General features: G+C 41.8%; 1 protein-coding gene across 2 annotated transcripts in view; it reads right to left on the reverse strand.

Moving 5' to 3' along the window:
• Window positions 1-24,929, reverse strand: part of klhdc3 (kelch domain containing 3) — a 68,004-nt gene that overhangs the window by 15,997 nt on the left and 27,078 nt on the right. For both annotated transcript variants that reach the window (XM_080782467.1, XM_080782466.1), the window contains exons 7-8: window positions 23,459-23,545; window positions 19,232-19,340 (exon numbers count right to left, since the gene is read on the reverse strand). In XM_080782467.1, coding sequence (XP_080638593.1) covers window positions 19,232-19,340; window positions 23,459-23,545 — 196 coding nt within the window. The remainder of the gene's footprint in view (window positions 1-19,231; window positions 19,341-23,458; window positions 23,546-24,929) is intronic.

A 24,929-nucleotide genomic window follows, 5' to 3' on the forward strand; every position in this document is an offset into this window, starting at 1 on the left:
CCCCCCCCCCCCCCCACCAGGGGTCTCTACTGGATCCCCTCCTTTCTTCCCTTTGGACCAAAGTTATTCTCAGAAATCAGCTGATCTAGGATCTGGCAACGCAGTGTGAGCTTGTTGTATGACCGAATGTTCACCTCTTATGTCATGCCCAGGATAGTGACGCTAGGGGTGGATATAGGTTCCCCAACAGTACAAAGTTATTTGAGATAATTTACATGTAAAGGCGTAGTCACAACGGATGGGAAAACATTCTGTGAATTGTGTTGCAGCACTGACAGCAATGTTTATTATGTTACCAGCATGTTTGTTAAGCATTGGAAAACCAGCGAGCCATGACAGACTTCTCACTAGTAGTACATTCAAATGTTATATTATATCATGCATCTCAGGAAATAAGCAAACAACAAACAAACTGCATTGGATGTTACACTGCTTGCTACAATGAAAACTTTCAGCTTTTTATTCTCCACTTCATTTTCAAGTACTTTCATAAAATGTTTCTTTTGTTTGAACATTGTATACTAGATTTTTTATTTGGGGTGCAACATCCATCTATAAATGCACCAAGTCTCTGTCTGTGTATAAACCACGTAACTCGAGGACCGTTCGCCCCACCGACTTCAACATGCGACACACACGTGTGTTCCACACCACAGACAGCAGAGGGTGCAGTGGCCGGTGTCGAGTCGGTCGGACCCATGGTTATCCAGAACCCGCCCCAAAAAAAGGCCTCTGCCCGGGCTCTGGACAGGGGCCCTGCCCAGCGTCCATATATGGAGCTGGCCTGTTCTGACCTCACAACACTCCATATTTGGGCATATGGAGCTGGCCTGTTCTGATCTCACAACACTCCATATTTGGGCTTATGGAGCTGGCCTGTTGTGACCTCTCAACACATATTTGGGCCTGACACAGAACTCCACAAGCTGGCTGCAACTGCATATACTTCCTATCCAATATATATGGGCATAAAAAAGGGAGACAGACATAATATCTGCAGGGTGGGGCATTCATTTCCAACTTGCATCGTTCCAAGTAGGCCAGTGCCCAACGGGCACCGCTGTAGAGGCCCCACGGGCATCGTTCTAGTATTAGTAATAAGTTAAGGGTGCAACCTAGTGTATGGTTATACCAGAGATTCAAATAGGGTGCATTTTGCATCCCAAAATGCAGTTTATAGTTAATAAAACAACGACCTCTGCATCCACGGGATGCACTACTGTTTTTTATTCTAGTTTATTTTGCTAGCTTTAGTTTTAATAATAATTTCTTCTTCTGTTTTCTACATGAATATAACCACATTATAATGATATAAAATTAAATGAGTTAAATGTTGCAATTTGTAAAAAAGGCAAAATATGACTCCTAACGTCAATGAAGTGGGACTCATCAAATGTCCCGGGGACTCATTCTAAAAGACCATCCCTGCATCCCGGGACTCATTACATTGAAAATATACCGCGGTCGAAAAATTATGATGATATTGAAAACCTATTTACATCACTGTTATACAGTGAACCATTGTCTAACACTTGTTTTTATTTACTGTATTATATATCCACGGTTCCCAAAGTGGGGTCCACGACGCACAGCCAGGGGTCAGTGCAATATGGTAGAGGGCTATGCCAAACGGTGAGGACGCCAAGCCCACAACCATTGGCCAAAGGGTGGCGCTATAGCACTCTTTGAACAGGCATAGCTCATGAACTGTTTGACTGCCAGGAATAAAACTTAGATACACATATGTGTCTCCTCACACAGAACAACTTTCGTGTTCTGACCTTTGACGTCTACCTGTAGATCTCCCACCATAATTATCTGAAAAACCGTTTATTCTATCTCCTCCCGGGATCTTTGATCAGAATGCATGAACATTTCTACACACAAACCTTGGACCAATAGACCAACAAAATAAATCGGGAGTAACGTTTTTTTTGTGCGAGATGAAATTTGAGCTTGCCATAATCACAGTATTCCTTAATCATATCCATTATATTGAAGGGCTTTTGGATAGAAATGAGACTCCATGTAGTCACTTTCAGTCAGAGCACTGCATGGGGAGGTGTGTGTGACTGTGACTGATGTTAAAACTAGGGATGGGTCAGATTAGTCGATTATCTTTAATAGGACCCAAAATCGATTATTAAAATGAATAGTCGATAATCGTTTTTTGAAACTGTCGGAAAGGCAATATTGTCATCCAAACAGGACAGGGCTATAGGCCTACCAAAGTGTGCCTGGGATGTGTCTGTGTAGCTGCATGACTGAGAGGAGTGTGAGTGGAGATTGATTCCAATCGAGATACAGGTTTGGAGGATTTAAAAGGTGTTGGTAATTTACCTAATCAGGCCTAGGCTGGGGTTGCTATGGTGATCAATTGGCTCAACACTGGTCCAGGGGCCACCAGTGGTCCTTGAGGGGGTTCCAGGTGGTCCTCATCCAAAAGATGGAGTTAGTAACCAAATTGACCCTTATTAACTCTCAAGAGTTAAAATTATTGTTAATCTACATCAGAGGTTCACAAACTCGATTGGCTTAGGTACCCCTTGGGGGGGAGATTTTTTTATTTATAGGGTTCATAAAAAATAATAAATAAAATTAATATTGAATGATACAAATCGATTTTCATTTTGGACACATTTACACATCCCTAGTTAAAACCTGTAGCTTGTATGTAACTTACTACTACTATGCTTTGAATTGTGTTAAGACACTTTGGCATTCATAGGCTATAATATTACCTGAACTAAAAAAAACTACGGCATGATCAAACAAGAACCGATCTGGTGTGATGTGGCCCACTCTAAGAAGAAGTGATCCAGACAGACTCTGACGAAGACCGTCTAGGTCAAAACGCGTTGTTCTCTTTTCATGTTGCCTTAATGCTCATGAATAAATCCATCTATATTCTTCCATCAAAGCGGAGTCTGCATTTTACACCTTTTGGGAATTAAGCAATACTACTTAAAGAAGTGATAACTTTAATCTATACTTTCATGCGTTGATATTCCAAAGTGCTAATGTACTCTTAACCCAATTTGTGTCCAAGACGACGTCTCCAGACTTCATTAGGATTATGTAAATGTATACGTATTATTATGTAAATGAGCTTTGCCACCGTTGTAAATACGTTAGTGATAATGGAGCGCTGCAACAAACACGGTATCTTAAAAAAAAAAGACGCAATGATGTGGTCATTACAGATGTATATATATGTGTTATCAACTGATCATCAACTATCTGCGCCCCCTCCTGGGCAGCAGATTAAACAGTCATTACAGATGCATACATCGCCATTCATTTGCCTTGCCTTAATCTCAAGTGATCTAGTTAACTATCTGTGCCTCCCCGCTGTGCAGTGGATTAAACCCCGTTGCGGAGGCAGACTTAAATCTACGTAAGATGCCCAGACACTACCTCTACAGCTGTGGCTATCTATCTAGAGACGACCTGGCTTAAGATTAGACATGAGACCGCAGTCGCTGTGAAGGCTGGCCGGCGTCTCCAAATAGAGACTCCTAGTGTAGACAAAGAAAAACGAGCGAGATCTGGTTGCAATCGCATCGGGAAAAGGAAAACTGAACCTGCAACTATTAGTACATCTATCTTTGGGATGGTCGTTATCTAGGAGGCAAGCTGCCTGTGAAAACAAGGGAGTGACTGTTAATAACTTTTGAGGACCTTGAACACAGCTGGTAAATATAAGAAAAGATTAAAGTAGTTTTGAAATGCTCCCTTATGGCTGAAAAAAAAGACACCCTGTTCATCTGTGAATGATTCTGGGTTCAGCATCAAGGTTGCCTCCTTAGAAACCGTAAGACAAAATGGCTTTCACACAAGTCCCTGCTTTGCTCTTGGGCTTATATTCATCGAAGCTTTATATGTCAGAACTGTTCAACAAGTGAACTATTTAACCGCTCTCCAAGGTAATGTTATCCTTTATATACGTGGCTTTGACATCAACGCTCTTCAGTGCAACATTTGATCTTTAATGACTTTACTTCAAATTATTAATTCTGCTACTGCGTTACAGTAGCAAATCCTAAATAGAGTAGGTTCATCTGTTTGTAGTCGATCTGTTAAGGTTACATCAGTGAACTCTTACTCAACTGATGTTTTGTCTTGGATACGTTAAGACTGGGACCCACCTATGCTTTCTATGGCATAGGCAGCTCCCGGCAGGATGCGCCGGGAGAATCTAGACACAGCTGCCGCGACATGAGACTAATTAATTAGTGCGACAGAGAGAGAGAGAGAGAGAGCAGTGTGTGTGTGTGTGTGTGTGTGTGTGTGTACGTGTGCGCGTCAATTTAACAAAGCCGCAGACGATCAGAAATCAGCAGAGAGTGAACGACGTTTTGCGCTACTCTATGCCGAATTGAACATTTAAGTGGATTTAAGTTTCTCTCCCTGGAAATAAAAACGTCTGGGTTTCCCCGAGGCTATGGATACGTTTGCTCTCCTCCAGAGCCTAAAACACTGGCGACGAAGAGACTCACAATCAGAAGAGTAATTTGGTTGTTGCATCTGGAGGTAAACGTATAGAGTAAACAGACAAACTCTGAACATGTCACTTATCGCCAGTTGACATAGACGGCGGCACCGAGGCTGTTTGCCACCTGTGCAGGAGGCCGTTTGTTTATTTGAGACCGTGTTTAACACTCAACCCCAGTGACACCCTGATGTATACAGCCTGCTCGTGGGTTAAGGAGGGTTAAGATGCACATGAAATACTATCAGGAGCTTGTCTTTGAAAAGTAAATCAGTGTTTCTGCCGGGCTGCCCCGAGGTCTTGTGTAACGCCACGTGCGGGATGCCCCGTATCCTGTCAGGGTCACCACCACTGTTTGACAGGTTATATCTCAGGCATATACTAGGGGCTCGCGCTCGCTCGCACGCAAGCATGCACGCACGCACACACTTTAAGGAAACTTCTGCAGCCTACCCTTTGACCCTTTGTAGGACAAATGGCAACGGGTGTGTGTGGTTTTCAATTTTCTGGGGACTGTGGATTGGCCATTGTGTAAGCAAGCAGCAGCACAAGTCAGACTGAGCTGATATTCAAAGACAATTCCGGATAAAATATAGTTGGTTTCCACTCAAGTGACAGGGGAGAGAATACAGTGATTTAGAATTTGTTCTGTCTGTGCCCCCCCAAGCCCCAGTGTGTTGTGTTTAGTCTAGCCTTTTGAACTATCAAGTTAAACAGCGATAATAAGCCATGCTCTAACCAGCTGGACTACCATAACAGCCACTGATAAGGTGTAGTTATGGTCTTGTAGGTGATATCTAGGCACCAGCAACGTGTGACCTTTACTGATCCTCTAACATCCATCTCTAGACTCCACGGCGGTTCTCTGGCTCAGCCTCAGTGACATAGACATGGTTTCAACTGCTGATTAAACATTGGGGGTGAGGTTGTGGTGGATTAAACCCAGCCAGGGGTCTCGGGGCTGGGGTGTTTTGGCTACTGGGGGAGATTACTACTACCCCCCCCCCCCCCCCCCCAACTCTACCCTCGACCCTCTTGTTCCATCTGAAAATGACCATGTCTACAACTCTCATTTCCATAAGCAGGCTTAGCAGGGTTTTCTTACGCATTTTTAAGATGCCATACCTTTTCAGACTCAAATTTCCAGTATTCTCAGTAGATTTGTCACACCATATTTGAGTGGACACATTGAGTGGAGTACAAATAGCCAGATGTTTATGTAACTGAATGCTTTTATTATAATTGATTTTTTTTTATATAAATGAATGCTTTTATATAATATTATAATTTAACCGTTAGCTACTGTAGGTACTGTAGCTCATACAAATCAATTACTGGTAACCACTTAACCACCGGCTTAGCCATACGAAGGTGTCACGTGACAATGCCACACGTTGTGAACTTGTAGATCGGCTTTCCACCCCCCTCCCCCCCACGTATATGCAATGCCAGAGTGCAGACTAGCAAACACCAACTCGGCACTCTTGAATCACTACTAGCCTCCACACCCCCCCGTCTAGCCTTCAAGAAATACAAAAAAAATAATAGAGGAATAAAATTAGCTTCAAGTAATAAAAATAACCTGTCAGGGGTTCTATTTTTGATTAAATGGAGCAATCGTTATTTCCGCCGGTAAAGCCAATTGGTGACGTCTGTCTGTCTGGCGAAGCGAAGCAAAAGGCGTGCTGCGTTATGTGAGCGTGCTGCGTGTGTTGTGCTAGCCGAGGCCACCGTGCTGACGTCAGGAGGTGACAGGAGGTGATGGTAGTGCTGCTGAGTCATGCCCACCGCACACCCAAACACATGTAAAAATACACCCTTAAGCTCACTCCAACCTGGAGCACCAGTTATTTCTGTGTCTGTTATAGTGGAAGGCAGTGTGGAAATATCAGGGGGAGGGCCAGACTTCCAATAGGATGCGACTGACTCAGAGATGGGAAGTGATTCATTTTGTTATTATTATTTTGTGCGCCAAAAAGCCAGATCTCTGTGATGAACTGATGATGCATGCCAAACCGAACGGAGGGCTTTGTAAACAAAGCAAAGCAAAAAGACATTTCACTTTTACACCCACAGGGGGGGGGGGGGGGCACGCACCACAAATGCTAAGTAAAAACTTCACTTTTTGTTGCAGAAACAGGATTTCAAGAAAATGAGGTTCAAGTTAAGTTGTTGTGAGTCATGTGACAATGACTGCCAGACAAGTTTTTTGGAAATATTATTCAATACTGTCTGCCTGTATTTGGCTTAAAGAAAAACATATCCTCTATAATATAATGAACACAACATGCAATCAACCCAAAAAAATGGAATGGCACTTTGAGAGATACCACCGCTGAAGTGCCCTTGAGCAAGGCATTGAACCCCTACCATGAAATGTTCTATGAGCAGGGCCTGGCTGTAAACAAGTTCTTGAGCTTAGTCCAGTTACCCTGCAGGGTAAACATAGTAACTTTTCTTTACTTTGCACTTTTGGGAAAATACTTTCATCCCAAGCACATCCCAGGACCATGAACTCATGCTGCATATAGACTTTTTTTTCTCTTCTTCCATATGCACATATTTTGTTTGGTTGGCAGTAAAAAATGCTATGGTTTGCTTCCCAATGCGGGGCCAAGCTGTAGCCACCATTGGTCTACCAGCTTCATCGTCCATTTGCAGAGAGTTTAGGGCTGGAGGTGATTGCTTTGTTCTCCACACAATGAACTGACATAAAGGCCATAGAGCTCACCTGGATCTGCCCTGGCATACTGAGGACATCAAAGAGGCCATTCATACAGTAGCTAAAGGCCATGTTGGCATGACTGGCGTTGAACAGAGACCAACATGGTTTGCTCCTGCCCACAGTACACGGTAATTAAAAACCCCTTTGAAGAACACTCACTAAACACAACCCACACTGGACTGACGATGGACGGACTACAGAAAGACAGTGATCTGTCATTAGGTAACTTAATGTACCAACCCTTACCCGTTGTGAAATACTTGCCGTCTTCCAGTGACTTCATCATTAGGCAGATTTTTTTTTATAAAAATGTTTTTCATTTTCATTATCGTGAGAACGATGGCTTCCATTTTCGCATTGCAACTTTTCAGGACTAGAAAGCCTACAGTTTCTATTAGCTTGTATTCCCTCCCCATCGATGATGTCACTGGAAGACGGTTTCTGAACTGCCCACACAGCCCTCCTATGAGACACAGACCGAGTAGAAAGAAATTGCACCATTTCTTTCATGATTATTAGTGAGGACCTATTATTGCGAACGCAGTGATTGCGAACGCAGTGAGCACTTACTATGAGACCTAGCAGATCATGTCTGTGTGTGTGTGTCCCCTTTGTGCCCATATATGGAGCTGAGTGATTTGTTTGTGATTGATGCAACACACTCCATATTTGGACGTATAGCTGCTTTGGGGACTCCTTATATGGTTATGGCTAAGTTAAAAACTTAACTTAAAAATAACTTAACTTAAAAAAAAAATAACTTAAAAATAAATCTTAAAAAAACCCAAATATGTACGAGCTGCGTTCGCTTCCCGCGTTTGCGCGTCTTACTGGTGGTATGAAGATAGGTTGAAAAGTGGTGAAGTGGTCCTTTAGAGAGAAACATACATGACAAGACTGGACCTATAAAAGCACAAAGAAAACAATGGGAGGCCCCATGTTTTCTGGACGTAATGGAACAAAAGGATGACATCACATGCTGCGGATCCGATCATGGGATGAATAAACCTGATGGAGGCAGAATGCCTCCAGGTTCCCGCTCCACAGAGCAGCTCCCAGCATGCCAATCTGTCACGTTGCTGATCACATCCTGCTCAGAGAGGATGCCCTGTTTCCAACCTTAGCGCGTTTCCTAACCCATTTTGAACTGTCCTCTATACATCCTGACAGTTTTCTGAGAAAGCCATGTTTCTATATGTCAGTCGTTCTTCGATTATTTAAAAAATAGCAGATCTACAAGCTCGTAGCGCGCCACTCGGTGGCGCGCTATGAGCTTGTAGATCTGCTATTTTTCAATAGCTAAAGCACAACATAATGCCTAACACCAAAAGGGGTTCCCGCCCAAAATGAGCTAATTTATCCCAACCTGGGCCCTGCCTCGTACACAACAATACACACAGACTCCCACGTCTGCCAAACCATGACTACATGCTGCCAGTGGGACATCTTTAATCTAATTGGCGTCGTCTTCGACAGTGACTCAGACTCAGGCAGTGTGTTGTTGCGTTCAAAAGATCAAACAGGGTAAAAAAGAAAATCACACCTGTGTGAACTGAGTGGTGCACAACTCATTCATTCAAATTTGTATCGTTCCAATTTCAGTTCCTATTGGTTCTAACACTATCGCTCTCTCTCTCCGTTTCTGGCACAACAGCGCCACTTTGTCCCCTACTGGTACTCTAAACATAGTCACATTCCACAGTGACATTGCTGTTCCTTGGAGTGGTTGTACCACTCAAAAAGAAAATAACCAAACCAACATCGGTCACTCATCATGCCTTAGAGGCCGATAAGAGACAACCACTAAAGGTTGGGCGATACAAGACTAGATACCATCTTGGATGTATCATCATGATATGGAGGGAAAGAAGTCACGATATCAATGGATTTGGTCCAAAATATTGCAGATTTTGTTGTCCATATGGGTCTGCCCATCGGCCACACGTAGGTTAAGGTCAGTACTGCAGGTGGAGTCGGTCATGTGTTGGTGTCTGTTCTGTTTCACGAGGCGGGCGAGCGGGTCTACGTTAAGTAAATGAGTGTAGCAGAGGAACCGGACCCTGCGTGGACCGGTCCTGGACAGAGGCACCGGACCCTGGACCGGTCCTGGACCAGTCCAGGGCACCAAAGATCAGCAGATCCAATTGCACTCCATGAGAATGAATGCTCCCCGAGGTGATAAATCAGAGATGGGGGGGGGGGCTGGACGGGGGGGGGCTGGACGGGGGTCAGAATTTCGCGCTTCTCTGCAGCTCAGCAGGACTGTTTACGTTGGCGTAAGTGGCACTGAATAGACTGCAACTAACATCCAGTCAATCACACACACACACACACACAAACACACACACACACACACACCTCTGTACGCCAGAAGCTAAATATGCATATACACAAATTATGGGGTGCATACTTAGTTTAGACTAGTCATTATTGGTTAGACATGGGTTAAGGTTAGGTTTAGGTGTGCTGCCCCGTGGGAGGTTATAGGTTTAAGGTGAGGGTTTGAGATAGGTTGTAGTTGTAATAGGTTGTAGGACTAATGACTGGTCTCACCCAATGACTAGTCTAAACCAAAAACTGTCAAACCAAGGACCAATCAGCAACATTTGAAAAGCCATGATCATAGCATCATGGTGCTACATACAAGCACATGTGCCTTCTCTGTTTTTACTTTTCTTACGTTATATAATAATAATGGCCTACCCTACGGTATATCATGATGATGACCGCAATAAGTTGCTATATAAGTGGTGCTGGTAATGTTTTTATTATTACCACTGCGTTTCCATTGGTAATAATAAAACACCTTCAGCTCTGAGTTCAGGCCAGGCCAACCCCCCTTGTGAAACAAAGAAAGGGCTGACATGAACTCAACTGTTTTATTGTGCTTCACTAAAGCAATAAATTATTTGCTCTAACAAATTCCTGCAGGTTAAAGTAAATATCATAAAGTGGGAATAAATATCAACAACGGGGGTTCTGTTCTGGATCAATCTTGAGAGGTCCAACCTTACTAGGAAAATAAAAGATGGACTATAAATCTTGAAAATACCATTTCCTTAGACAGCTCCACCGAAAAGACAAGCCCAGCGCAGAATAATACCAACCAGCGCTGTGGGACCGGCAAAAGAATTCACCACATTCGTCAATTTCATTGAGACAAGATACAAATAACGTTTAGCCCCCGTTAATTGCCCTTAAAGTTCTTAAGCCCTTGTGAAAATAAACAGGGGAAGACATAGCACAGGCTGTGGCTATATGGAAGTGGTGTTCAGAGACCGAGTCAGACAGAGAGAGGAGGGGGACAGGCTGGCAAACCACAATAACGTCAAGGAAACAAATTAAACAATGAGGTTTTAATGCTCTTGCTTTAGTGTTTTGTTAATGCCAAAGCCACATGAGGAATTAATCCAGGAGGCACACTTTGAGCGTGTAAGTAAGTAAACAAAAACTAGTGGCAACTACTGCAGTGTGCAGAGTGTGATTACGAGAGTTCCTGTGGGCCAAGGGCTTTAAGTCTCTGCGTATATAAACATCCAAACATCCACGGGCCCACGACACTGGTCCACAGAACTTGTGTGGCCACCAGGCTGAGGATCATGGTGGAAAGTATCCCATTTACTTAAGTACAGGTATTTCTACTTCGCTTGAGTATTTTTTAAAGACAGTTTAAAGCTTCATCGAATTGGAACAACTTGTCTGTTTCTTTGAGATCAATTACATCATTTAACAAGGCTTCTTTGCTTGTAGACCTGAAACCCATGTGTACTTTAATGCTTGATTATTCTCTTCATCTTTATTATTTTCATTATTATTAGTATTTTGTTAGGTGTTTCAGTGCAGTTGCTTCTGGTCTTGATGTAGTGTTTGAGTGGTTTGGAGAGCGTCTATGTTTTGCTGCTGTTGTCAGTGTATTGTTCTGTGTCGACATCATCAAATACTTTTACATCTACTGCACTACATCTCAGAGGCAAATATTGTACTTTTTACACCACTACATTTATTAGAAAACTGTAGTTACTAGTTAATACAAAACATACAATAAACACTTATAAGCCCTATATACTGTACATTTTGGCCATTTGAAAATAGCAGATGTACAAGCTCACATGTGTCGTGATGAGACACATTGATCAGCGTATTGATTTGCTATTGTCAAAATATTTTAAAACTTGAAACAGGATATTTGGTATAGTGAGTACTTTGGATACTTTAAGTACATTTTGATGCCAATATTTTTTTACTCAAGTGCATTTTGAATTCCGGACTTTTACTTGTAACAGAGTATTTCTACTGATACTTTTACTCAAGTAAAACAATTGAGTACTTTTTCCACCACTGCTCAGGAACTATAGTGACTATGAACAAATTTGTACAAATCAGCAAATAACAAGCAACGTCTAAACATGCAGCCATAGTGATATGACAGATGATATGATATGTCAGTGATATGACAGATGAGAACACCTTTCCAACAACATTCCTCAATGAGGACAGAATTTTCCACTAATTAATTTACAAACTAGATGTGAATTTTCCTATTGGGATTAATAAAATGACAACTTTTATAATATGTCTTTCTTGTAAGGACCCTGAGCAAAGAAAAGTAACTGGAAGAGTGGACTTGGCTATTGTTTTACAAATGTTCAAATCCTGTACTGTATACCTTACCTTACACAGACCGTTATCCAAAATACTTATTAATTTACAGTATTTTGGGGGGGAAATTGCCAATTTAACATTGAGATGCTAGATTATAGTCACCAATGTACGCAGTTTTAACTGTACAAATATCATCAAATAAATAATATCATAAAAACAATAGGTAGTTAACAACTAGTAAACTAGGCAACTAGTAAACTAGTAAAAACCACTAGAAGTGAAAGCCCTGCTTTATTGTGAAGGTATTGTGAAGCATGTTACTGGGGTTGTGTTTCTGAACGTTTCATAGCCTGCAGTTTCCCTGTGCTGAAAATAGCCAATCTGCAAGCTCACAACGTGTTGCAGATGGGACGCGTTGTGAGCTTGGCAGGCTTGCAGATCAGCCACCAGGGCTGGACTGGGACAAAAATTCAGCCCGGTCATTTTCGGGTGAATTTGGCCCAGACCGGCCCACCACAACCAGCACGCAGATAGCAGAAACTCTACCGCCCGCTCCGTCGAGGCACACACAAACAAACAAGCCCTAATAATACCACCACTTTTACAGAACAACATAAATGATACAATGACACTACTTGTCACTACAAGTACACTACACTACTTATTTGTCACTCACTGATACAGGTACAGTGAAATTATCATGATGGCAGAATGGCAGCATGCCCGGACCTTTCCTGCTGGCCTATTGTTCGCATGTATCAGCGCGAGTGAGCGGTGAGCACACAGTTGTGAGCTGCATGCATCAGAGAAAGTGCACATCAGAGAGAGAGAGAGATTACATTAATTTGGTGTCGGACTCTGTCTTATTATATTATTGCAGAAACCTGTCTGGCTTTAGCAGAACCGGGCTGGACCTTTAGCCCAGTGTGTAGGGCTTGAGATCCTTACTGCAATTACCCTAAATGAAGTGAAAATCCATTTTCTGCTTTGCTTTTTTTTTTTTTTTAAGATCTTCCAAACAAAATAATAAGATTTTGATTTAACCCATTCTGAACGGGAACCCATTTTGGTGTTAGCATCATGTTGTGCTTTTCAAAAATAGCAGATCTACAAGCTCATAGCGCGCCACCGAGTGGCGCGCTACGAGCTTGTAGGTCTGCTATTTTTTAAAAATCGAAGAACGACTGACATTTTTAGAATCTGATCTCAGGTCAGAATGGGTTAATCAGACCAGTGTGTGTCCAGTGGAAACCTCGTATGAATCTGATCTCAGGTCAGAATGGGTTAAAGCAGATTAATCACCCAGCCCTATGCAAAGGTGGACCAAAAATAGACCCGTAAGAAAAGGAAAAAAGGTTTTGGTTGATAATCTAATGTATCTAATGTAAATTATTAAACTGAGACAAACGGCATGTACAGTATACTTGTGATTGATATGTACAGTATGCACACATAAATGAATAATATTAGAGGATTACTGTATATCTCCACAATGGCCTTGGATCACCTCAGGATCCTCCAGAATGAAGTTACTAATGTTGCTGTGGAGAGAGAAATCTGGAGCTCTCTGGTGGAGCTGTTGCCCCCGCGACTTGACTACGGATAAGATAAAATCACCCTTGCAATGCTCTCTAAATAACCCGTTTCAAGACTCTTTGACAGGGTGTCCATAGTCCATACCAAGCAGCTCAGTGGAGCTATATATATATATAAGATGATGTGTGGTTTGTATTCACTGCCCTCTGCTCAGACACCATCCTCTATTAACCCATTCTGACCTGAGATCAGATTCATACGAGGTTTCCACTGACTGGACACACACTGGTCTAATTAACCCATTCTGACCTAAGATCAGATTCTAAAAATGTCAGTCGTTCTTTGATTTTTCAAAAATAGCAGACCTACAAGCTCGTAGCGCGCCACTCGGTGGCGCGCTACGAGCTTGTAGATCTGCTATATTTCAATAGCTAAAGCATAACATAATGCTAACACCAAAAAGGGGTTTTCCCGACCAGAATGGATTAATCCACTGAGCCTGAGACGCCCCCCTTTTCAGCCTGGAATCCCCATATCTGCTCCGGACAGGAAGTCATGACTCCTGAAAGGGAATCCCAGACTAATCCCAGCCAGGAAAAAAACCCCAAACCAAGCAAAAGTATTTTCAGGTGTACTAAAACTAGGGTATAGACCGTGAGCCCCCCCCCCCCGGCTTGGTCTGTACCATCTGGATGAATAATGCTTTTTGTGAAGGTATACATGTCTGTACACATGAGAATATGTGATAGCATTGCACCAGTGGTAGCTTTATGAGCGCCATCATGCATCAAGCAACACTAGGCAATTTTTTAAGGTGCCACCCTAGTATTGGTTGGTTGGGATGGGACCCGGTTTGTATAGCTTGGTTTGACTGTACTAAACAGGCATAGTTGTTTTCTAGGGCTGGGGGGGGGGCGAGGGGGGCAGCCCCACCCCGTGGGGTCCACGTGGCCCACGACCGGCAATTCTATTTGCGTGCACATGAGACTGGACCATGGTCTTATTCAAATTTTATTCGTGGATCTTCAGCATTTCTAGTTGAGGACCTGTGTTACATATTTCCTAAGATGTTAATTTGTTAATTGATGTTAATTTAAGTCACATTTCAGTCCATCTCCCGATAATATTTACAGTAGTAAGAAGACTGATCTCAGGTCAAAATGGGTTAATGCATTCTGTCCACCAGCTCCCATCAAGCTTATAGTACTTGATCTGAGTCATGTAATTTTGGGTTACAGTATGTGCCATTCCAAGTCTGATCCAATCTTTAGATTTTACCTACACAATGCACTCACTGCACACAAAGTACATCAAAGCTAGTAAAACGAATCCAATTTAGGTAAGACATGCTTGACACCTCTGAAAATAAATCGCACTGTCAGACATTACCAGAGAGTTGGCGGACTGCATTCCTTTTCAATAACTAAAATAGTTTTTTGATCGTCCAAAATATGGACCACTTTCAAATATGGCTTTCTCATTCTCAGATGCTACCAGAATGTATAGTAAAGAACGAAGAAGAAGACGTCGACCGTCTTGTGTTAAGTTTTTGTGCAAGTTTGCAGCTGCTTTTCAGATCAAAGGATGCCCTCGTTTTGCATAAAATGGAGAATAAGGATGTCAGCCTTTTCAACTGAAACATTTGATTAGATTTTAGTCACAGATATATGACCACTATGGGTTGGAAAAGCTAGAGAATGACTTGGGTCCAAGTGAAATTTGGCCAGAATTCTACTTTAACATAATCACCACTTGGCTGCACACATTTGAGCTGCTGCTAAAGAATAAGAAAATGCTGCTGGAAGTTGTGTTTAATGTCTACTCCTGGATATGACAGATTGCAATGGGTTACAATATGCAAAGAACTGGAATTGCGTTCAATACTGATTAACCCATTCTGACCGGGCACCCATTTTGGTGTTAGCATCATGTTATGCTTTAGCTATTGAAAAATAGCAGACCTACAAGCTCGTAGCGCGCCACCGAGTGGCGCGCTACGAGCTTGTAGGTCTGCTATTTTTGAAAAATTCGAAGAACGACTGACATTTTTAGAATCTGATCTCAGGTCAGAATGGGTTAATCAGACCAGTGTGTGTCCAGTGGAAACCTCGTATGAATCTGATCTCAGGTCAGAATGGGTTAACCATTTAGACCCGAGGCACGTTCTAAAAACACAGTTTTTGTCCCATCATCATCGGTGGAAACATTTTACTGTATGTTCAGAACCGTTCCTTTATTATTGTCGCTTGGTGATCGTCTGTTCTCGTTATGTTTGTGCAACACTATAATGAAGTTATTAGGGCTTTAATTTACCAACAATTTGAAACTCGATGACTGTGATCATAATAGTAACAACTAAATTACACAGACGCTTTCCTTGATTGAAAGGAATGACAACTTATAGGCTTTCCAGGTCTAAATGGGTTAATTTAGTTTTAGTTTAATTTTGTTAATTAAAATGTATTTTTAATTAATTAAAAATCGACTCCTATCCCGATCTTACAGACTGGAACAAATCCCTACATTCAAATTTGTATTATAGGCCTGGGCCGTGGCTCAGCGGTCCAGGCACCTTGGCTGGTATAATCCGGTCTGGCAGTGTGCCGCGGGTTCGACTCCCGATCCCGAAGGCCTTTACTGCATGTCACCCCGCCCCCCCCTCCATCTCTCTCCCCATTTCCTGTTCCTCCATAAAACAATATAAAATAAAAGGCGAAAGCCACAAAAAAAATACAGACCAACCATAAATTGTGTTTATCTGAGGATTCATCGATATTAATTCTCCAGCTGAACAAAGGGATTCGTGTACATTGCTTCATGCATATGTATGCGTTTACTCAATGAGTCGGCACACAGCAGACAAATCCCGCAAGAGCCAAAGGCCCCCGGGGCCTTCCAGGTTGGGGAGACGCAGTGGGGGTCCACAGCCTCCCGGATCACCCACTGACAGCCTTGGGAGACGCAGTGGGATCCACAGCCTCCCGGATCACCCACTAACAGGCTGGGGAGACGTAGTGGGGGTCCACAGGCTCCCGGATCACCCACTATCAGGGAAGCCTCAGTGGGGTTCGGGGCTGATAACGAGGTCTTATACTGATAACAGTAGCTCCAGAGAGCTCTGGACCACTCTGGACCGCGCTAATGCTGCCCAGCTACCTCTCGTTATGACTGCCGGCTACTGGTCTATCAGAGGACCGTCAGCAGGCCAAGTGGCCTCCGCTAATACCGCCCCCCGCCTCCGTCGTCTCACGTCACGGTCATCCAGGGGACAGAGCTCACTCTACAGCAGTTGGTTCCCTAAAGCCTAAACTGTTTAGCCCAATACCAAAGAAAGCACTCGATGTTACAAACATCCACAAACAAACCTGTCTCCCATTTCCACTGACTACTTAATGAGATGTTACATATTTCCTAAGATGTGAACAATTTAAGTCACATTTCAATCCATCTCCCGATATATTTACACTATGAAAGAAGTCAACTCCTTTGTTGATGATTGCACCCAAACTAGTGAAAATAGCAGATCTACAAGCTCACAAGTGTGTTGCTTCGCAGCGCGTTGTGAGCTGCTATTTTCACAAATTGTTAAACGTTTTATTATTATTATTATTATTATTATTAATAATAATGGAAATTTGAATTTTATTTATTGAAATACTTTTGAAATTCTATGTATGTTTTAAACGTAGGAAACCTAAAAATAGGGGATATTTATTCGCGACCCTTTACGAATTGCTCTGCGATCTAAACAAACCCATTCTGGGCGGGAACCCCTTTTGGTGTTTTAAACATTATGTTGTAATTTAGCTATTGGAAAAATAGCAGATGTACAAGCTCAGAGTGGCGTGCTACGAGCTTGTAGATCTGCCATTTCTGAAAAATCGTGAAAATATTTATTTCAGAAAACTGGAGGATTTAGAAGAATGTTTTTAAATGTTGAGGTCAGGCCTAAATGGGTTAGGAGGAGACAGTGGTCTACACAGGAGCCGGAGTCTCTAGACATGTTGAGAGGAAGGAGGAACAGTCACATTTCTGTACGCCATTAAAAGCTACACAGCACAGGATTCAGTGTGTCTTCGGAGACACAAGGCCTCATAGACACCCCTATTATGACCACAATCAAAAGATAAGCGTCTTGGAGTTTAAAGAAGAACAGTGGCATGGTCCACAGGCTGCTCTGTTCCAGCCCTTATAGGCCAGATTTACTGTCCAAAGTGGTGTTCTCTATCTTGGGGGCACAACGGAAGAAATGGCTTCCTAAAGTGTTTATCTTGGGTTGTACAGTACGTACGGTAGAAAGCCGTTTATATTTTATAAGAGGGTCCTAAAGGATAATGTATTCTTTATCAGAGCAGGTTAAAGGCTGTGTATATATATATATTATACCACTGGGAAAATAAAAAATAGCCTATCATTACCAGTGGTGAAAGAAGTACTCAATTGTTTTACTTAAAGGGACACTTCACCCTTTTTGCAAAATAATATATGTTAATGACGTTTAGAAGCTTTAGAACACTTTCCTGGGGGTATTTATGTGTGTAATATGTGGTTTTAGCTATTTTAGATTGTAGCAGTGAGCCTGTTGTCTCTGATGTCATGGACACTGGTCTCACTACCTTCCTGGACTACAATTCCCATAATTATTTGGTGCACTACTCCTCCTTGTGGATAGGGGGGAGGGCTGTCTTACTGAGACAACATGTAGTCCAGGAAGTAAGTGATCCTAGTGTCCATCAGAGACAACAGGCTCACTGCTACAATCTAAAATATCTAAAACCACATATTACACACATAAAGACCCCCAGGAAAGTGTTCTAAAGCTTCTAAACGTCATTAACATATATTATTTTGCAAAAAGGGTGAAGTGTCCCTTTAAGTACTAAAAGTAAAAGTACTCATTGTGCAGAATGTGCCATTTCACAAGTTCAAAATGTGCACAAAATCTATTGAAAACAGCCGATCTACAAGCTCACAATGCGTGATGCATTGTGAGCTTGTAGATCGGCTATTTTCAAATGGCCGAAATGTATAGGGTTGAAGTGGTTAATGTATGTTTTCAAATCAAAATTTAAATCTCCAAAGTAACTAAAGTTTTTAAATAATTGTAGTAAAAAAAATTGGCTATGAGATGTAGAAGTAGAAGTAAAAGTATTGGAAATTGGAAATACTCAAGTAAAGTACAAATACCTCAAAATTGTACTTAAGTACAGTACAGTAAGTAAAAGTACTTAGTTACTTTCCACCACTGATCATTACTCAATAATGATGCAGTGATTAAGAGTCCAGTTCATAGAGCCACAAAGTCAAACACATCAGAATTACTTGAAATTAGTAACTATAGTTACTGCTCTCAACTCAACTTGAGAGCAGTAACTTCTATTGCTTCTATTGTAGCTCACTATGATGAAGACTTGTAGGAAGCATGTCTTCAACAACAACAACATACAGTTGTTATTGTTGTCTACTCAGGCCTGGCTTAGACTAGAGCCAACGGCTCTACTGGTTCAACATGTTGTTTCAACCCATCGATTAATTATGCCAGACGGTTTGGCACCACCGTTATTCTTTACATTTCTTTGATATGATGCAGAAAAGGGTAGGAATTGAGGAGCCGGTCGCCCCATCAGCCAGCTCTTGGATGGGGGGCAAAATAGTACATTTGCAAGCGTTTTAGAGCTTATTTAGTGCAACAGTCAAGTGAAAGTTTGGGTATTTCAAATCCATAAATCCGTTAAGACAACCAACATATGACGGCAGAGTACGGCTAATTTAAATTGAAGACAAGGCATTAGAATGCGCTACTGTAGCCAGCATGAGTATAATCACAGTATAGTCACAGATTAATAACAAGTTTTGAAATAGCATCACTGCCTCACCTAGTTCCTCCAAAGAGGATGATGCGATCTCCCACCATGCAACAGCACTGTCGTCTCCGCGGACACGGGCTTTTCCCCCTGGGCTCGACCTTCTTCCAGGAGAACGCCTCTGTAGTTCCAACACATACATTACAGGAGCAGAGATTAAAATAGGGAGCATTTTGCATCCAAAAACGCTAGTTTATAGTTAAGGGACGCAATAAAACAACGACCTCTGTAGACACGGGATGCACTACTGTACTGTTTTTTATTCTAGTTTATTTTGCTAGCTTTGGTTATAATAAACATTTCTTCTTGTTTTCTACATGAATATAACCACATTATAACCATATAAAATGAAATGGGAGTTAAATGCTGCAATTTGTAAAAATGGCAAAATATGACTCCTAACGTCAATGAAGTGGGACTCATTACATTGAAAACCTATTTACATCACTGGAGCTGTCAACAACTTTTGGGGCGTGTCAGAAGATAAGTGAACATTTTCAAGGATTTCAAAGATTTTTCAAAAATAAATAAATCTGCAATGCTTGCGTGATTGCACACTGGTTGTGAGCTTGTTGTAAAGTGAGCCGTTTTTGTGCTTAAAAAAGGAGAATTTCATGCTAGAAGGCTTTTATTACCTTTATTTGTAGTTGTTACGTCCCCACCAAAGAGGTCCAGGTGTTATTTTGTGCAAAAGCGCATTATTGGCTATTTCCCCTAATATAAGCCCTCAATGGGGGTTGGGTTTTTGTGCTAATTTGCTTATTTACATCGAAATAAGTCGTAAAGTGTGCCGCTTGGGATACTATTTACATTATGAAGAGAAGATATATAAGGGAAAAAAAGGTTTTTGAGCGATGGAAATAAGCGAATTAGCACAAAAACCCAATGCCCAATTCAATGCAATTCAATTCAATTCATTGAGGGCTTATGGTAGGGGAAATAGCCAAAAATGCGCTTTTGCACAAAATAACACCTGGACCTCTTTGGTAGGGACGTAACAACTACAAAGGTAAGAAAGACTTCTATGGAGCATGGAATTCTCCTTTAAGCGGTTAATGCATTCAGACATGCAGACAAATACTGTATAATGTATAGTATGTGAACGAGTCAAGTAATGTCTAGAGAGAAACAGGAAAATAAAAAGAGGGCAAAAACTAGAGCGCCACCACTCTCTAAGTGCCACCACCACACAGCACCCTAGTGTCCAGTCTTTGAACCAGTAGATTTGATTTAACCCATTCTGACCTGAGATCAGATTCATACGAGGTTTCCACTGGACACACACTGGTCTGATGAACCCATTCTGACCTGAGATCAGATTCTAAAAATGTCAGTCGTTCTTCGAATTTTTCAAAAATAGCAGACCTACAAGCTCGTATCGCGCCACTCGGTGGCGCGATATGAGCTTGTAGATCTGCTATTTTTCAATAGGTAAAGCATAACATGATGCTAACACCAAAATGGGTGCCCGGTCAGAATGGGTTAAATGGCTTTTTCCAGCAAATAGCTTTAACCCATTTAGACCTGAGCTTGATTCTACAAATGTCTTCTAAATCATGAAAGTTTTCTGAAAAACCCTATGTTTTCTATGTCAGTCGTTCTCAAACATTTTCATGTCAAGGACCTAAAAATATTATTATGTAATTGGCCGCCGACCACCATCTGAAAATATGTTGTTCCAGGGACCTCCCCAGAAGCAAAGATTTGAGTTGAAAACATTCGCTCTGAAAGAATATATATATTCCAAATGTGCGCCACATTTTCACGATTTATCAAAAAATAGCAGACCTACAAGCTCGTAGCGCGGCACTCGGTGCCGCGCTATGAGCTTGTAGATCTGCTATTTTTCAATAGCTAAAGTATAACATAACGCTTAGAACACCAAAAGGGGGTTCCCACCCAGACTGGGTTAAAGAAGGACCTACAGTTCTGTAAGTTTTGATTACACTCGGCTTGGCTACTGTACGTTGTCGCAGCTACAGAAATCATTAAACATTACATAAACCTATTATCCACTCTATGTTTAGCAACAACAGAGGCCAATGGGACTGAGAAATGATAAGACTTCTCGGCCGTTCTGGCAAGTGATAAAATAAATATGAAGTTATTTATTTTTGCAGTACCAAGATGATGCGAGTCATCTCTGGACTTGGAGCGAAGTTCACCCCAAGCCGACCCCCATTAACTCCGTTTTTGTTGGTGCTGGCCGTATAAAATTAAATGCTCTAAAAATGCATAAAATATTCACACAGCATCAGGGAGTTCTTGTGCTGTTTGTGTGGCCTACTGGCAGTGTGCATAAGAAATGTGGTACCGATTGGTCAAATAAGTCTTGGCGAGATCTGCCCCAGAATATATACCGGTATGCATCACTCACACACACACACACACACACACACACACACACACACACACACACACACACACACACACACACACACGTTGGTACAAAACAAAACAAAGACGCTGTCTTCGACACCCTCTCCATCATTCCATATAAGGATGAAGGCTCATATTGGCGATGGCATCACTACAAGTCTACATCTCTATAGCAACAAGCTGGGGTATATCAACATTATAACACAGGCAGTGACCTCTAGTGGACTGCTTTAACATTGCACCAATAAATTGCTAAGGGTGGACTCTTTAAAGCCAGAACAGTGTTTCATCTCATCTCAGCTCAGCTGGATGGAAAGGCTTTGAGATTGCCCGTCGTTACCTTCTCCATCAGTGTCTTTTTGATAAGATATGGACCTGAGAAACACAGAGATCAGACAGGCTTAGCCCCGACTGATAGCTTTGTGATGTCGGTATCCTGAGGAGAACTCATTTTTTACCCCTCTATCACACAGAACTATGTTTTTTGTGTGCATATCATACAGCTTAAGTTAAAACAAATCTGAACTATCCATTTAAGCCCATATATACACAACAAAGTGAAAACATCCAGATCAGCTATTTTAGCAAATTTCTTGGATTTTCTTCTATTTTTCATGACATTTTGTTTAACCGTTTTTGAAAGTTCCGACATCATAACGACATTCCCAAAATAGGGACACCAGGTTTAGAACTAGAACACAAAAAACAAGAACAACAACAAGTGATGATTCAAGAAGCAAGCTGATGCAGCTGATTCTAACAGATGGGGGGAGAGAGAGAGAGAGAGAGAGAGAGAGAGAGAGAGAGAGAGAGAGAGAGAGAGAGAGAGAGACAGACAGACAGACAGAGAGAGAGAGAGACAGACAGAGAGAGAGAATATCTTGAGAATGACAATAGCAGCAGAGAGGGAAGTTTGTCTCTCTCCACAAAGGAGGGAGAGGAGGAGAAATTGGGTCAGGAGAGACAGCATGTGTTTCCCCTCCAGAGAAGTAAACACAGTCAGCCAGAAAATAAAAGATGCACAGCAGAAAACAAATGAATTCAAACGGCATAGACACACATGATTAGCCCATTAAAACCCGGGAACGCATCAGTGTCGTTTCAAGTTTAGCTACGGTATATATTATACATATAAGCAACATACCTTTTTCAATAAACCTCTAGCAGTTAGAACAATGGTTCTCAAAAATAGCAGATCTAGAAAGCTCACCGCGAGTCACTATTTTTGCCGCGCTGTGAGATTGTACATCTGCTATTTTTGAAAATCTTTGAAAAAGTGTTAAATTTTTTTCCCTCTCTTTCTTCTGGGGGCCCCTGACACATAACATTTTCATATGGAGATCCTGGGCCAAATACATGTGATTTTGGGGGTCCTTTACTTGGCACGAAAGAGTCAGATTTAGAGGGCATTTTGTACAATCCGCCTCAGGTCTTAACCAATTCTGGGCGGGAACCCCATTTGGTGATTTAAGCATTATGTTATACTTTAGCTATTACGAGCTGGTAGGTCTGCTATTTTTGAAAAATCATGAAAACGTAGTGCAAATCTTTGAATACTGTATATATTCTGTCAGAGCGAACGTTATTTAACTCAAATCTTTGCTTCTGGGGGGGGGGTCCCTGGAACAACATATTTTCAAATGGGGGTTGGCGGCCAATTACATATATTTTTTGGGGTCCTTGACATGACATATTGAGCACCGCTGATATAGAAACATAGGTATTTCAGAAATTTTATGTCAGGTCTAAATGGGTTAATGGATTAGTGGCGTTGCCACTAGGCTCTTTACAGCAGCGTTGCTGCCGTAGTACCAAAGCTGACATGGCTCGTCATGAGAGAGTAAATTAACGCTGAATCACCTGGATTGAATTTCCACAAGTCATTGAAGTGCCGGTCCAGGCGAGCGTTGTAGCCGCCGAAAATATACAGCTCTCCATTGTAGGAAACTGAAAATGTACAGGGTAAAAAAAAAAAATATCTGTTGTAAAATCGATCAAGAAAGATCATGACATTTACAAACACACACAGTATGTACGAAAACCCCACCGAATAATATCATTTCAATTTGTTTTGTTGAGCATGAATGAACAAAAGTAGAAAATAGGGCTCTTCTGGCATCTCAGAATGGCTTATGTGAAACCAATGAGCCCAGCCCTGGCTATTTATAATTTAGATGCTTTCCCCTCAAACAGGCTCAACGGCACATGGCTGGCAATCTGTGTGAAGGCCATTGGCACTCAAAATATACACAAACAATACACACGAGAATGTAAGTCGCACCAGGGATGATTAGAGCGTTTTGCATGCATAACTGCATTCTTAACCCATTCTGAACGGGAACCCATTTTGGTGTTAGCATCATGTTATGCTTTAGCTATTTAAAAATAGCAGATCTACAAGCTCATAGCGCGCCACCGAGTGGCGCGCTACGAGCTTGTAGGTCTGCTATTTTTGAAAAATCAAAGAACGACTGACATTTTTAGAATCTGATCTCAGGTCAGAATGGGTTAATCAGACCAGTGTGTGTCCAGTGGAAACCTTGTATGAATCTGATTTCAGGTCAGAATGGGTTAAAAGACCCACTTTGCCGATTTTTAACTTAAATCCCATTGTTCTGGATCTGTAAGCATCATATATAGTGTGGCCAAAACAACAACAACGTATGCAGTGTACAGTACATAGAGCTTGCAGCCACAACATGGCTGAACATGTCTGAGCCATGAGGAGAATACAGTAGACGACATCAAATGACCCGTTTCACATTTAAAATCTCCCAACGAGTCCCTTTAAAGTTGGAATGCTTTCAAATGGAAAAAGGCGGATTGCTTTGATCTTCTTCTTGACGCGTCAGACTCATCACATTACCATATATATTAGGAGACCCCCGAATGCAACTATTCAGATTCAACGTGTTCACGGATCAAAAGACAATGAAGACACCATCCAGCAACGACGTGTCCATACTGTGGGTTATTATTCTGACTTCAGAGGTGAATCAAACTATTAGGGCAACGCTTTGTGCACAGTTGATTTTGTCGACTATAAAACTAAGACGAAAAATGTTCGTCGACTACCTTTTTTCACTGACAAAAACTAAATGAAAACTAAGCTATGATGACTAAAACTAAGGGCTAAATATGCTGACATTTTTGGTCAGCAAATAAAAACTAGACTAAAATGTTATAGGAAGGGACTAGTTGAGAAGAGATCCAGTATCAGGTCATTTTACACTTGGTTGCATGCTGAAAATAGCGTTACGACGCGTTGTGAGCTTGTAGATCAGCTATTTTCAGCCAGTGTAAAATCAGTCATTACGACGGCATCAAGGCC

Source organism: Protomyctophum bolini, assembly GCF_963924005.1.
Source record: "Protomyctophum bolini genome assembly, chromosome: 14".
NCBI lineage: Eukaryota > Metazoa > Chordata > Actinopteri > Myctophiformes > Myctophidae > Protomyctophum > Protomyctophum bolini.